The sequence below is a fragment of the Paralichthys olivaceus genome, chromosome 8 (genome assembly GCF_024713975.1).
Source record: "Paralichthys olivaceus isolate ysfri-2021 chromosome 8, ASM2471397v2, whole genome shotgun sequence".
Taxonomy (NCBI): domain Eukaryota; kingdom Metazoa; phylum Chordata; class Actinopteri; order Pleuronectiformes; family Paralichthyidae; genus Paralichthys; species Paralichthys olivaceus.
The window spans coordinates 7,842,873-7,858,680 of record NC_091100.1 but is presented as its reverse complement, the minus strand read 5'-3'; the positions used below and the strand labels follow the sequence as shown (position 1 = coordinate 7,858,680).

Here is a 15,808-nt window from a genome sequence, read left to right as displayed (position 1 = left end):
TTTCTCCCTTTTCACAGTTCTCCTCCCACTCTTTAACTGTTGTACTTTTATCCAACACAAGGTCCCTTATTTCTCTTACTTTCAGTAAATATCTCTGTCTCTACGTGCATCATCTGCTCCTCTCTCCTTTGTTATCATCTTCCCTTTCCCCCCCCATTTCTTGGTTGAAAGTTTAAATGCTGATTCATACAGGAAAAGGGGAAATCCCCTCTGCTCATACGCACATTTATATATACCTCCTACACTCTCTCTGAGCCTTCGAATCCAAGCCCACCTAATGTTCTCTCCTCTTATATCTGCACTGTAGCGTGGCCACACAAAACAGAAGAGTGGGAACTGGGTCTTACATGCAGAGAAGTGTAAGTGGCCACGAAAGGGAAAGCCAAGGACATTCTTTTGTAAGAGGAACTGTGAGGTTATCTGCAGAGATGTTTTATGTCTTTAGACAGTTTCTCTTTGAAAAATCACACTATTTGTTTTTACATCAGGGCTTTATCTGCTATTTTCAAATATTCTGGAGCAGAAGTGCCACAAGTGTTACTATCAGACTTGCCCTGTAACACATGCGTTTGTGAAACGGAGGCATTGTCACAATACCGTGAGAGAAGGACCTTGGAGCAGAATAATTAGTGTCAGGTTTAAAAAGTACATACTTCACCTAAAAGAATCTCAGTGTCGTGATATGCCAGATGGTGAATTAGTGCAACTTCTAAGCCAGTGTTCGTCACACTAAAATGCTTTCGCATTTATATGACAAGAGGGACAAAGAGGACTAGAACTGAGATGCAAATGGTGCAGCTTACCTTTAGGTTCAGAGACAGAGAGGGAAACGAGAGACAATTTAAACCAGGTAAGAGAGAAAGAACGAAGGAGAGAGGCAGTGAGGCCTACAGGCACACAAACGCCTTTATTATCCACTATTAGGAACTGGGGTAATATGAGCTTCGACACAACACATGGATCAACACATGGACCATTAGACCCTGGCCGAGAAATATGCTGAATAGTGGCCTTCTGGCACATTATGCTGCTTCATCTAACTTTCAAAGAGAAAGAAGATATTTGAGAGGCACAACAGTCAAAAGGGAGACCAGTCAAATGTACAGTGCTGAGCCAGCGAGCTAATATTGTTTTAGTTCCATTCTAACTAAATGCGTTATCTCTGCTGGTGATGTGAATCAGCCCGATTTAATACTACTGAATTATTTCTGGTTGTCTGTGAAACACTACACAAAGCTGTCAGAGAAGCTAGCTGCAAAAAGTTTAATACTGATGTGCGTCTGACTTCAGAAGCCGATTCTTACCGTCATCAGTGGGGTTAAAACCACAGATGTCACAGATGCAGCGAACCCACTTATTCATCTCGTCTTCGGTGTCAGCCACCAGGTAGAAGATACGGTCGATGGTCTTGATGTCGAATATGAAGCTGTGCTCCAAGTCCTTCTTGTTGAACGTCAGCCCAGCATCCACCTAATGGATCAACCGACAGGGGTTAGCTTCATATCAAGTTAGTCAAGAAAACAAATAGATGACTGAATATTTTCAACTCCCTGAGCATAAAGGTTGCATCTCAATAACCTAAGAGCAAGTTAAAACTACAGCATCAGTTTGTGCTTTTAAGTATTTGGGATGCAAATACCTCAAATAAAGATTGGAATTATACATTTTATATGTGGAGCTCTACCCTTCACTTTGCTGCGTGGTTGTAACGACAAATCATACCTGCTCACACAAGTTGAGATCAATCACGCGGATGGGCTTCTTGGCATGGTCATTCTTGTAGTACTCCAACACGTCTGGGTCGCCTGTCAGACGGCCACTGCGAAGAAGAAACCACCGCTTCTTCCATGCCTGCAGGGTGAGCACAGAAACGAGGGCAAAGGTTACATGGGTGTTCTCACAATGACTGCTGCATTTCCAACTGACCACAGGCTGGCCAAATCTTTTATTTTCCCAGATAGCCAATGTGTCCTAGCGTAGCTGGTGACTCTGTGTTTGTGTTTGTGTGTGTGTGTGTGTGTGTGTGTGTGTGTGTGTGTGTGTGTGTGTGTTCTCCACCAGCTGCACTGCCCTCACTGAAGAATAATGGGGGCCAGAGGGGAAAAGGCCTGCAACCAGAAAATATGTGCCTGGGAAACCAGAACAAAAGCCACATAGTTTGGTTCAGCACCCAGAATGGAGCGAATAACCAAATCTATAAGGAGAAACAGGCAATTAGGTCATTTCTTTTAAATGGGATTTGTTGCCAGTGAGAATAAGACATGGCTGTTTAAATTCAGCCATAGCAGACAGATAAAATGACAAAGGCATATCAAATTTATGACTTCCACTCAGTGTATACAAAGAAGGGACAGTTAAGTAATGAAATCCTTAAGTGACAGAACATTACATGTATTAAAGATAAAGAGGAGACCACTAACTGCTGTTCTTATCTGGGATAATTTAATAAATCAGTAATGGATTACTGAGACCACACTAACCAAACATCACAAACGTCGCCCTGTGCCACTGTTTAATTAAAAACACTGCTTCGAAACCTGTTTACATATCATGCATGGTTGTCATATCATGAGTTGCTGTTTCAAAGATAAATGTCAGTGAGAGGGGGGAGGCCTTCAAAATAAATACAAATACGGCAGCCAAATAATTCTGGCACAACACTGACACTGTACCCCTGCTCGTATTATGATGTTTGTAGTTTTATTTTAGAGAACTTATCCAACACTGACTTATTTAAATACAGATTTAAGGAGGTCACACAGTTTTGATTCTCCTGAGTCATGGTTCAAAATAAGCTCTACAATACAAGCACGACTTGTCTGAGTGATCACTAGATGTGGTAAGATAAGGTTATTTATCCAAAAGTGTTTCACTTCCTCCTGTTGCCTAAGCAAGGGCAACTGTGTCAGGACACTTTGTACAAGTTTCAACAACCAAAGAGTGTCGCACTAAAAAACATGAACAGCAAAATAAGATGATCGACTGAATAGCAGAGTCTTTCCAAGTGCTGTCTGAAATGATAGATGAGACCCAGTGAACAAACAACCGCTTCAGAGATCAGATAGATCGGGCAGCGTACCAACAGAGTGAGAGGAATGCAAACTAAAGCTTTGCTGTTGTTGTTTTGGGAAAAGAGTTTGAAAGTATTAACAATGCTGCGGACTTGGAGTTTTTTTTTTTTTTTTATCCCTGAGCTGTTTTTCAATCCACAGGGTGTCCTTTGTTTGTGGGCCAGGTCCCGAATGAGACAGCGTGAAGAGCATCAGACCTTTTCCTCCAAAAACAGGATGAAGAAACAAACAGCCTTACAAGGCCCTGGATTTTAAACTGCACAAACAGACATACACACAAAACACTGCAAGGTCAAAAGCACCAAAGTATTTTATAACACACACAGTTTCATACAAAAAGGATCAAAACACCATTCACACCCCGCACTGACATATTGCACACACACACATGCAACACATGTTTCACACAGAGTGGATCAAAAGGCCTACATTATATAACCACTCCCACAACAGTCCAAATGAGCCCCTTAGATACCAAATTTAACCGTAAAGGCTGAAGTGAATGGGCAGAGACAACACTGATGTATCTGTGTTGGCTGGATAAAGACAGTGGGTGTGGAGAGGAGAAGGGACATCTCTCTCTCTGGCACATGACAAAGCAATCATGGGTCAAGTTACCATGTGGGGAACAGAAGGACCAAGAGCTTAGGTTACAGCAAGGCCAGGCCCGCCCAGGGTGAGTGTTGACAACTGTGTGTTGTGTACACTCAAGGCACAGGAAAGTGAGACCTGTTAAACAGAACGGCTCGATAGTCATGGAGTTGAGCTCCTTTGGAAATTCAGAAGACAACAGGTCACTTAAGTGTAACGTGTGCATGTCCAAAAACATGCAGCCAACGAGAGAACAACAAAACGCTGATCGTGGCCAATGAATGTAATATATTATGTCTTCAAGTTAACATGACCGAGCAGACCAGGGCAAATTATGCAGTAATCACAAACACATTGAAAACACGTGGCTGTGAGCAGTGTATGCACAATCTGAACAGCAAAAAACTGAACAGCCCTTCACAAAACTGATGCCCTGCAACCACTGTATGAATACTGTTTGGAAAAATACTGTATAATAATCACATTCATTACACAAAAGGGAAGCAATTACATGAATTATGCCACCAAGAAACAATAAATATAGTCAATAGGAAACGGACAAAATAAATATGGATGTAATATATAAAAGACTCAAATAAACATTGATAAAATACATATCAATAAAAAATATCACAGTAAATGGTTTATTCCTAGGCGGGACAGACAGTGTGTAGCCAAACCTAAAAGATGTAAAAGAATAACACACAGGGCTCGAGAAGTAAACGTATATGTAACGTAAGGCACTGTGATTGCCTAAGCAGCATACAAACAAGTCAATGAAAGGATCCAGACTATGCCATTATAAGTACTAAATTATTCATTTTATGCATTTTATTAAAAAGTAACAAGTAAAAGTGTTTGTTTATGCTGTATGCTAATATTATTGACATGACTTGACTCAACATAGATGACCAAACATCTTTGTCACTGAACTACAAACAGTCCACTAGTGAAGGTCTCTAGTTACAGTACCTGTATCATTAGCTGCCTGTCAGGTTTGTTGAGATAATCATAGAACCAGCACAGACCAAACATAATCATTCACATGCACAGTACGCACACACACACACACACACACACACACACACACACACACACACACACACACACACACACACACACACACACACACACACACACACACACACACACACACAGAGTGACTTTAGATCAGATGAGAAGGTTGGTTCTCAGCTTTCTGAATGCACCTTTCAGTAGTAGAGTGATTCCTAGATTATTACTATTATTATTCTATACACCTCAGAAAATTGGCCTTAAAGGAGGGCACATAATGTGAAGACACAAGGTATATATATATATATATATATATATATATATTATTTTTCTTTACATACATGCAATCTCCTTTTTAAGTAGTGGTTTGCGTTTGAGATTCTGCACCTGCTGCTACATTAGCATGGTTACACCACTAGTTCGAGGATGACAAGCTGTGTAGTAGCTGGAACATCTCTCCACCATCTGTTGGCAGTCACATTCACACAGATTATCTCGTGCACAATTGAACACGTTTGTTTTCTGCCACCGATTTGTTCCAACCGCTCAGCACCAGACACGTGCGTAAAAATAAGAACTTATATCATAATAAGCAAATGAAAATACTGTCTATAAGAGATGACATCCTTATATCTACCGACCCGGCATCTCTGAGAAAGGCTAACAGAAAAAACATCGACCACATAAATGTCCATCAAACCAGCCGGAAAACCTTTCCACACATTGTTGTTTTAAGTGCATGTAAAACATGAGAGATATCAAAACAGACGAAAGTACTATCAAAACATTGCTACATACACATATTGGGACAGTATAACAACATGATCTTTGCCACACATACCTCTTGCCAAGGCTTACAAAGAAGACGATGTCACCTCGGCTCCTGCTTTTACCATTAAATATTCCATTGTAGCCAGTGTTGAATAAGGGGTTAACCCTAAACCGTCAACGCCAGATAGCAGTATTAATAACTGGCAGATAAAGAAACATCCATTTCAGCCCCCTTAATACCCCTACAGATTTGGAGCCACTTATCTTATACCACAATCAAAGCCAACTTCAGCTTGTGGGAGTCTAGTGTTCACTGCACCACAGTTAGGAATGGGACGGCATGGGACGATACTGGACTGGGTTGGGGAGGGCTCCTCTGGCATGGCAGCTGTCCCCGCCAACCCCTTTCTCTTCCCCTCCCCCCACTTCCTGGTGTCCCAGTGTCTTCTGATAGGGTCAGACACAGGAAGGGACCCAATATTTGCCCGTGGGGGACGGACAGAGATGGTATTGAGGGTCTGACTGAGATTATGATAGGGGAAGGGGAGGGTGGGAGGTTTGGGACAAGATGCCAACTGAGTTGAGTCACACTGCCGTCAGAGGCCTCGAGATCCAACATCACTGGATCACGACAAAGGCTAAAGGTCTCATCCAACTCAACGAGAAACAAAAGGTCCCATCCAACTCTCAGCATGAAAGAGAATACATGGAGTAAAAAAGTTAGTAAGATTTAGTGTTTAACTATCTCTTTTAGACGCTGACTGGAATCAATCAAAGTCTGCGCTCCCCTCTAGTCGTTTACTGTTGTTTCCGTTGGGCCACTAATCATTCTTTTTGTTTTAAGTAATCATTTATCAACTGCTTTGCTTCATCTACGGACAAAAGCCATGAAAGTACAGTCAAGAGCTCAAAACAAAGCCCAAACAAAGACGATGCATGACACTAGTCTGCGATATAACATGTGACACAGAATCATAAGGATGGAAAGAAATAATATCCGAAAAGACATGGCACCAAGGTCAAGGAGTTACAAGAAATGAAATGTATTGTAATCTGGACATGAAACTACCTCTATCAGAACATGAGATTTTGATCAAATCAAACAGCCCCAGAACAGTGGGTTAATAAGCCTCGTCATTCCAATATTAAACATTCCTCCTTATATGAAAAGTCCTCCTTGGCACTACATCATCACCAAAATATACAGTATACTGGCGGGATAAAGAAATGAATGACACAATATTGCACCACACTTTGTTGAAGAAAAAAATAAAGCGAGATTCCCAAATACAGTGAGATTTGAGCAAACATACAATAGAACAGCCTTCATGTTTAAGTATGCAGATAATAAAAGAGACCACAACGGCCTTCTACAACAGGAATTAGTCTAACTCATTAGTTAAATACATGAAAGTAGTTGCTAGTGCAGCATCCTGCCAACGCCACCACTCAAGCTCCACCTACTCCAGTTTTATTGCGCTTAAAAGGCTAATTGTGCTCCGTGGTTTAGATAGCTTAATGCAGCTTAAAAAGCCTTTAAGTGCTCTAATTGCTAATGTGAATTTGCTCTCATCACAGGCTGTTAAACTGCATAATTAAACTCCTCCTCTATATCTCTAATGGTAAATGGTACAGAAACATATGGGGCTGTGTGTTCCTGCATCAGGACAGTATATATATAGATATAGTGGAGAACAGAAATCCCATTCCCAATTATCTACAGACGACTGATGACTGCTAAATATACTGAAAAACGCTGCTTAGCTGACGCTGGATGTTAGGATGGGCTGCAAACTGCTCAATTCCTATGTGCTCACCTTTGAGGTTAAGATTAACTACCAGGTTAGTGGGCGACTAACATATTGAGACTTGAACCAATCTACAGCGGAAGTGTGAGTTCGGTCCAGACCTGGCCCTGTGTTACATGTTTTCCCTTCTCTTCTCATTTCAAATGTTATGTTGTCCTATCAATTAAGACAAATTATCCTTTCAGTGTTCATCATTGAGTAGGTTTCAAGTGGAGCTTGAATTGCAGCCATTTCCTGTTGAAAATCATTGCGTCTCACACTCTCTTGAGCAGATACAGGACATCGGGAGAGGCTGCTTTTGAATGTTCCAGTATTTTCTATTGTGTCACAGCTTGACTAAGTCAGAAATAACACGTGTCAGCTACAAGATTAGAAAATTTTAAATGCAGAGGGTGATGAGTGATAAATCTCAGATGTTTAGTTTTACCGGTTTTACCTTCATAAATAACCACATTAGATTTGTGTTTATATTATTAGCTGGGCTCTCTCCATCTCAGTTACAAGGTAGCGTTAGCTTAGCTCACAAACTCTGAATGCGGAGTTCGCACTAAGCAGCATGCGAGTGGCCAGGCCATCTGTCCCATCTGAGTGGGTTGTGGGTAAATGACCTGCAACCCAGCTGCACTGACTCATCCTGACTAGGACAGCTTCTCTGTTTGTTCCTCAGAAAAACACAGCGATGGGGACGGAGCGAGGGAGCGAGGGAGCGAGGGAGTGAGGGAGTGACGGGGCGCAGAATGAGCACAGGGTGAAGACGGGGGAGAGAAGGTCAAGATTTTTGGTGATAACAGAACAAATTAGTATGTGCTATCATTTCATCTGCCAGAAATCAACACCAGACAACATTTCAGGGGCACGCAGAAACCAGACCACCTTTTATGGACATTGGATATGAAAAAACACTCGCACAGTGTATCTCTCACAAGCAGGAAATTAAACACACAATAGATTCCAGGGTGTCAGTATTGATCTGTGTACTTTTCAGGGCAGTCTCATTAGAGGGAATGAGGTCACATTGAGGGAGGTGAGAAAAATGTAAATAAATTATGTGTCGTTATCTTACTCAGCGTCCATGTGGAAGAGCATGAATTTCATTACTTACTTGCTATATTAGAATAACATTTCCTGTAATAGGTTCAGTCCACAACATTAATTTGCACCTCAATCAATACATAGTTTTCAAATGACAATATCTAGGGAGAATCTGGAAACATCTTGTGATTCAGGAAGAGTCAATGAAAGGTTGCACTAAAGCAACACCAAAACAGTAACAGTCATTTTTAGTTTGAAATCATGAATGACACGACTACATCACTGCATCTCTTCCTTTGCGCTGTCAGATTCGAGCAATCATTGTGCCATGGAGGGACATGCTGTGGGTGTTTGGAGAAACAAAAGTAAGGAGTGAATTGCAGAGAGGACATTTGACATTTTCAGCTATTTGGGCAAATATTTGGAATATTAAATGGCTGCATCTGCTGACGCAGAAACGCAACAAACCTACAAAACAATTCCATGACACTGCAGTCTGACACAAATGCATTAAACAAATATGCAATCTTGCCGACCACAGTGCTTCCCTAAGCCTCACTATCAGGACCCTAGGACTGAGCTGAACAAAGGCTGTTCTAAGAGAGAAGTGTCGAAGCACGTCAGAGGTTTTGGCGCTTTTGGCCTTGGTGACGAGGTCTGCAGAAAGAGAAGGAGAGGAGGGACAAAAGCTCCTCTATGCTGAGTGCCGCAAATTGTATAAATCAATCTTTGTTAGCGAGACATGACTGGGATTCTTGCTAAACAGCTATTTTTACATACTTGAGCACCAACGAGGGCAGTTAACGTACAAGTAAGAGTGCATGTCCTTTGGCTAAGTGAGTGTTCAGCTAGCTCCATCTGCCCTCCGCCTGCTGGAAGGACAAGGGACTTCCATGCATCCTACACTGTGGTTAATAGTCAGCCAAATTCTACCACCACTCTATGATCCTGAGGTAAACACTCTTAATTTGTACTGGTGAGATCACCGCCATGTGTGATGGAGCCTTGTTTAATAAATTCACTGCACGCTCGACCTGACATGAACTATGGCTGAAACAACTGCTGGAAAGTACAATGGACAGAGAAAACAAGTCCATGAATAACAGTTCCTCAATAAACTACACTAGCTGTCACCGTAGAAAGATTCCAGGTGTTTCCATGTTTACCTGTGACTAGACCCTTATATATAAAAAATATATATATTATGTAAGACGGCAGTTTGAAAATACTGTAGCTGCTTATGGACACATTTGATTTATATTTAATTTAGACTTTAGAGTTGTGAACCACAACATCTCAATATGTATCTCAATATATATGTATATATATAATGTTATATATATATATGATATAATAAGTGTTATCCACGAATATTCATATGCACTGATGTGATGAATTGAAAATCCACATCTTCAAACCCAGAAACAACACTAAGACTGAACAACCATGCCAGATGGTTTAGAAGCTGAGAGTGCATCGAAAAGAACAAACATAATAAAAAAGGACAAATATCACCTTTAAATCTTACGGTCAATGAGTAATTCTGCATTGCATATCAGTGAAAAACCTGAGCCTACCTTCCAAGCTTGTAGTAGTTTCGTGTTGTTCTGAGAACAAGAATGTTGTTGTTGTTATTAGTCTTATTTGCGCCTAAGTTGTGACATTATCATTTTGTTGTGTGTGCATAAGGGTTGGCAGTTTGAGATCGCTCCGTCCCGACTTCCTGTTCTATGTAATCAGGTTGTCCCAGACCCTCTTAACTGCCACAGCTAAATCAGAGGGGGTGGGACAACGAGAGACCAGAGGGTTTGTGTTTAGTTTGCAAAAATGTAATGGGAGTGCACCCCAACATATTCAACAAAATTTTTTCATCTACAAATTATACATTTTTTTTGTTACTGGCTCTCAATTATTATTCAATTAATATCCTATTTTCAATTTTTATTGCAAATACACAAACTCTGTGACTCTGAAACAGCTTTCAGACTGAAGGACAGCGAACAACATTACAGACGTTTCTAATCAGTGCAGTTGAAGCCAATTCAATTTTATAAAACACTTGATTGAAAGTGAAATTGAAGGTTAAGAACATGTCCCTTCATTTCCATTGATTTAGACTGGTCTTTCACTGTGTTATATCCTAACCACCATTAAAGACATCACATTAAGCAAATGGAGATGGCTTTTCTCACCTTTCATGTTGCTTTTCCTAATGGACTGTAGCCCAATTGATGTGTAGTCCTGTCCCCAGATTACAGCAATGAAATATTCATGTCTTCATTTACATTCAACTCAAACGTCTGTGGAAATCTCTTAATTATGGACAAATCACTTTATTTGCATTTTTCTTTGTGGTGTTGCATCTGAAGGCTCCATCCTCCTCCCTGGATGTGAGCCTCCCTCTGCTTCCTGTGGAGACTTTACGATTCTGTTTCCCATCTGCACTCTCAATAGAAACGAGGTCAGAGATGCCATAGCATGGACAGCTTCCTCTACACTGACGCTTCACAAAAGCTCTCCCTTGGCAGTGCACTGACCCCAAACACTTCTCCTAATGCTGCAAAGATACTTTGTCTGGAATTTTTAAGTCAGGAACCAAGTGTGCCAAGTGCATAAACCCAGATTTTAACCCAATATTGAGATCCTACAATTTTTATTCTGCTTTGGAGTCCAGGCTAATGAAAGTACTCAAACTTTTTTAACTAACTTGAATGCATGTTGGAGGAAATATTGTGTGTTTCATTATGTTGAGATGTAATAACAAAGTGCAGAATTATTAACGGGAGGTGATGCTGCTGCACATCTGAGGAAGGCATGCGATGAAGTTACGCATGAGAGCTTTGCAGCAACCTCTTTTATACATACACAGAAGTATGTTGAACTACTTCTACTACGAAAGAGTTGCAGATAAGAAATAATTATAGAAAAAGGAGAATCAGTGATGATTTGATGATTTTGTCCACCAATCAATTTTTCTGATACATTTTTTTTTTAACCACACCTAGGAAACAGTGAAGGATAATAATGAAAAGTTAAAGTGTGTCATACTGTATGATTTGAGCAAAATCTATGTCAAAATAGGTAATTTCATATAATATATGCCATAATAGAGCACATTTTAACATGTGAGATAATATATTTGCAGATGTAAGTTTCAACAGCAGCTATTATCTCCCATGTTTGAGATTTGTTGCTATAGGGTACATCAAGCACAGAAGCCTGTTACAACATCAGACTGTGGTTTGTTTTGAGAACTCAACTGTGCTTTACTGGCTCTTATCCACAGACTCTCTATGTGTGTGTCTGTGTGCTGTTTAAAATAATTCTTGCATAAGTGGTAAAAGAGGTTAGTGGTGTTATACAGTAGGTCTGCTGTGGGGACACAGTCTGTTGCAGTACATTTTATGGACTATTTCAGACTCTTCATATCCAAAATACCACCATGCCACTCAAGCAGCCCCTCTTTTAGATACCAGGCCCTTGTTTTGTCTTGGCTAGTTTAAGTCCTCCTGCTGAAATATCCAGTTTCATATAAATTACCTGCTTGCATCAGTGTCATGCGGAAGAATGGGCAAAAGACAAAAAGGTATTGTCGTACACAACAAATAAATTCTGTATATCTTCATATAGCACAGCCATGTAATACTGTCTTCATACAAACAACCGACAAAGATTGTCTGCCAAAATAAACCATTAAATAGGATATACTATATATAAAAGTATGCTTTCCTACCACCCATAATAGAAATGAGGCCAAAGAAAGCAGAGGAAATTAAGAAGGAGAAATAAAGTGAGAACAGGGCTAAAGATAGGACCACCAAGACAAACAGACTGAACTACGAGCAACATTAGCTTATCTGTGCCTGTGTGTGTCCTATCGAACACTTGCACGTCCATCCCAAGAACACCCACAACCAAAAAAATGAACTCCCAGGTGTCTCTGAACTTATCAATTATCATTCACATCCACAGCACAGCGCTGCTCCCATGTGAGAGTCAACCTCTTCATTTCGCTCCCTCTCCGAGAGAAAAACAAGAACAAAAGCTTTGTTACACTGAAACATCACATCCTTGCTTTGTGTGCATCCGACCCATCTTCCCACACAGGTCAGAAACACAACAGTGAGAATCTTAAGTCTTGATTCTTCCACAAGAACCAATCCAGAAATCCTCAGAAACAAGACATCAATTTTTGATCATCTGCAAACACTTAGACTGCAGCTAACCCTGCATTTACACAACAAGGCCTCACATACAACATATGCTCTTGATAAGCCATACTCTAGTGTATGTTTTGTATTAAATATCACATGAGAGACTATTACAAGGGGCGTTTTCACACCCAAAAGTCCTGGTCTGAACCAAGGTTCATGTAATCATTACATTGTTTACACCTGGTTAGTTTTTTCAGATTGAAATTTATTCAAATTGAGTCAAATAGACATTTATTTTGAGAACACGTGTGTAATGAAGTTCTGTAAAGAAACTGGCACAAATATGTGAGCCTGCACCAGCCTCTGTACAAGCAACAAGGCCAAATAAGTTTACATTTACATTTAGGGCATTTAGCAGACGCTTTTGTCCAAAGCGACTTACAATAAGTACATTTGTCACAAGAGAAAAACCACAACATATCACCATCGATGGGGTAAAAAGAAATATAGAAACAATTGTCAAGCCCTCATCTGTTTTGGCTCAGAACACAGAACAGTTGTTTTATGCAGCTGGGGATACGGTGGAGGTAACATTTGTGCATTCCTACTTTGCCAGAAATTAACTGGTGAATGGACAGTGTGTGTGTGTGTGTGTGTGTGTGTGTGTGTGTGTGTGTGTGTGTGTGTGTGTGTGTGTGTGTGTGTGTGTGTGTGTGTGTGTGTGTGTGTGTGTGTGTGTGTGTGTGTGTGTGTGTGTGCACAAGTTATAGCTCAGTTTATGTTGAATCACAAGATCACGCCAAGTTTCAGCAGCTGCATCTACATTAGGAGCTCCTCCTGTGAGTGCATCACTTTAACATCATCCTATCTATATGTGCGCTCATCACCGGTGTATTGATCCATAAGGAGCACCTACTCTACGATCAAAACAAACAAGTCCCCTCCTTTCATCAGCCACAAAAACCCTCGCTCCTTCCCTCAATATTCAATCCCACAGTCGCAGCGCTTTCATGTGCAGCTGTGAAATTCTCACCCAGCCAGGCGCCATCTGACCCTGGCCCTAACAATCTACGGTGACTGTCCAAAGAACACAGACCCTGGTAGTCATACTGCTATCTTTGTAAACAGTGCGCACAAAGACCAACATTCAAATGAAAGCACGTCTGAAGGCTGAACAGGTGTTCTTAATTTTCCGTCTGTAGCAGGTGACCTACAACAACAAGACAATGTCAAGATTCTTCAAACCATTTCACATCTAAAACTAAATAATCAGGCTGAAAACAGAAAACCACAACCTCCCTGACATTTGGTGTAAATTACAGAAGCAGGAGCTGGAATAATTTAATGATGTTTAACTTAAAAATATGAGCAGACTTCAGCTTTTTCCACAAAACTTTGATGAAAAATATCTGCAGAGGAAATAATGGTGCTTACCAATGTGTTCAACGCCAGGTATTACATTCTCTCAGCTCTTGTTGGAGACGTATTCTCAACCAAAAATGTGGTTCCTCGTATCTAGTCCAAAAAGTCCAGAACCATGGTCCTGCTGTTAGTCCATCGGCTTAGACAACCGTGCAACTGTGCAACTGCTGTCCTTGCTGCACTGATTCTTTCTCGTTGGGCGGGGACAGAACCTCTAAGTGAAGTAATGATTCCATATTATTCATTAGAGTATCCACAGATAGGGGGAGAGGACAGAGAGAGAAGGTGGGGAAGATGTTTTAGAAGAGGGCATGAGGAGGTGAAGAAGTGATGAAGAAGTAGTTCTGTGCTGCAGTTGTCTTCTTATACAACAAGAATAGTTCAATTCAATTTTTGTCAACACCTCCCCAGCCACTCTTCACAGTTTTCAGGCTTACACTGTGCTCACAGGGTAAAGCATTAACTCAGAGGGAGCAGGTTTAAACATTAACACAGCTTCACATCATGTATGACTGAGGGAGCACAGAAGTGTCAGTAGTTGCGTATAATAAAGGAAACTGTTGAGCACTCGCGGTATTCGCCTTTTCATCAAAACTAAACCCACTACCTCTGGCTGTGTTTTCCAGGAAACATGGGGCTTTGTGAAACAGAGAAAAAGAGAGAAAAAACACACACAAGGCAAAAAAACATCCCTTAGTGGAAGTTTCCACTTTGTTAGCGCTTTTTATCTTCCTGGTCATCTGTTCCCCAAACACACTCTGGGCAAAAAGATTTCCTGTTTTGCCTCTTTTTGTCATTGTGGTCGCGTTTGGGGGTTTGTCAGATGCTAACTTTAGAATCTCTTCTATATTAACGTTTAACTTGTAATTTCACAGTTTGTCCAGAAAACAATGCACCTGGACGGTGATGGTCTCGTCTTTCCTATGCTGGACTAAAATACTTCACATCTTTGCTTTGAGAGGAGAAAACAGAGAAGGAATCACAGCTGCACCGTGAAAACTCAATAACCCAAGTTGATGATTTGCTCACATTATACCGCAGGTTTTCTTTTTGCAAAATGTTTGACCTACGTTGCAGGAAGACCCTGTTATGACCCTCTTGGTCTGGTCTAAAAAAATACTAATGCATATATACAGTTTGCATATAGCAGCATTATTCTGGTTCCACAAAAAACACAATCAAACCCATCCTTGATTGCAGCCATCCTACCGTAAACTGTAAAAGCATGGAAATCAGTTTTTCTGAGTGAGTGACCACCTCAGAGATACCCTGCAAAAGTTTACAATGATGGCTGTTGGTCCTACCTAGAGCAGCGCTACTTATTCTGCATACTGTCTGAACAATGATATCGTGTTGAGTCAATCCTTTATACACACTGCCTGATCTTCATTTAGTGCATGAAATCACATGCTCCTTCATAGACATACACTCCTTTATAATTATGCAATAAACCTTGCTGTTTTTAATTGTCAGCTATTTCTATAGAACTCACTAAAAGATTTATTGTGCTTTAATTGCTGTATTGACGCTCTTGACGAGCAACTACAATCAAGGTGGTGTTCTGGTTACGTAAGAGTCATGAATCTTCCATATGCTCTTTTGCACCAAATATTTTCCCGGCTGATGTTGGAAGAATAATCGTTTGATAATTAACTGACCTGCTGCTGCGAGTCACAAAACGAATTAGGTGGTGAAAACGGTATTCAAATCATCAAAACTTAAAAGCTGAGAATAACAAGGTCAATGGTTATTAAAACACGAGTCATATCTCTGTACCTGGTTCTGAAGAGTCCAAGCTTTGCCCGGAGAGAAATGTTTTGAGGGAAGCGAGGTAAGCAAGCAACTGACTAGCCACTGTTGTTGAGCGAGTATGGCCACTTTTCCTGCCTGCCCTGCTGACTTCCCTCCCCTCCTCTTACTCCGTAAAGTCTGCAACACCCTGCTC

At 40.8% G+C, this 15,808-nt stretch overlaps 1 protein-coding gene across 8 annotated transcripts in view; it reads right to left on the bottom strand.

Moving 5' to 3' along the window:
* The window catches only part of gab1 (GRB2-associated binding protein 1), a 47,533-nt gene that overhangs the window by 15,333 nt on the left and 16,392 nt on the right, over nt 1-15,808 (bottom strand). For 5 of the 8 annotated variants that reach the window (XM_020101242.2, XM_020101244.2, XM_069530700.1 and 2 more), the window contains 2 exons: nt 1,723-1,851; nt 1,305-1,470 (listed from right to left, as the gene is read on the bottom strand). In XM_020101242.2, coding sequence (XP_019956801.1) covers nt 1,305-1,470; nt 1,723-1,851 — 295 coding nt within the window. Of the gene's footprint in view, nt 1-1,304; nt 1,471-1,722; nt 1,852-9,864; nt 10,047-13,875; nt 14,043-15,808 lie in introns of those variants that run through there. The other 3 variants (XM_069530703.1, XM_069530706.1, XM_069530701.1) reach the window with 2 other exon arrangements.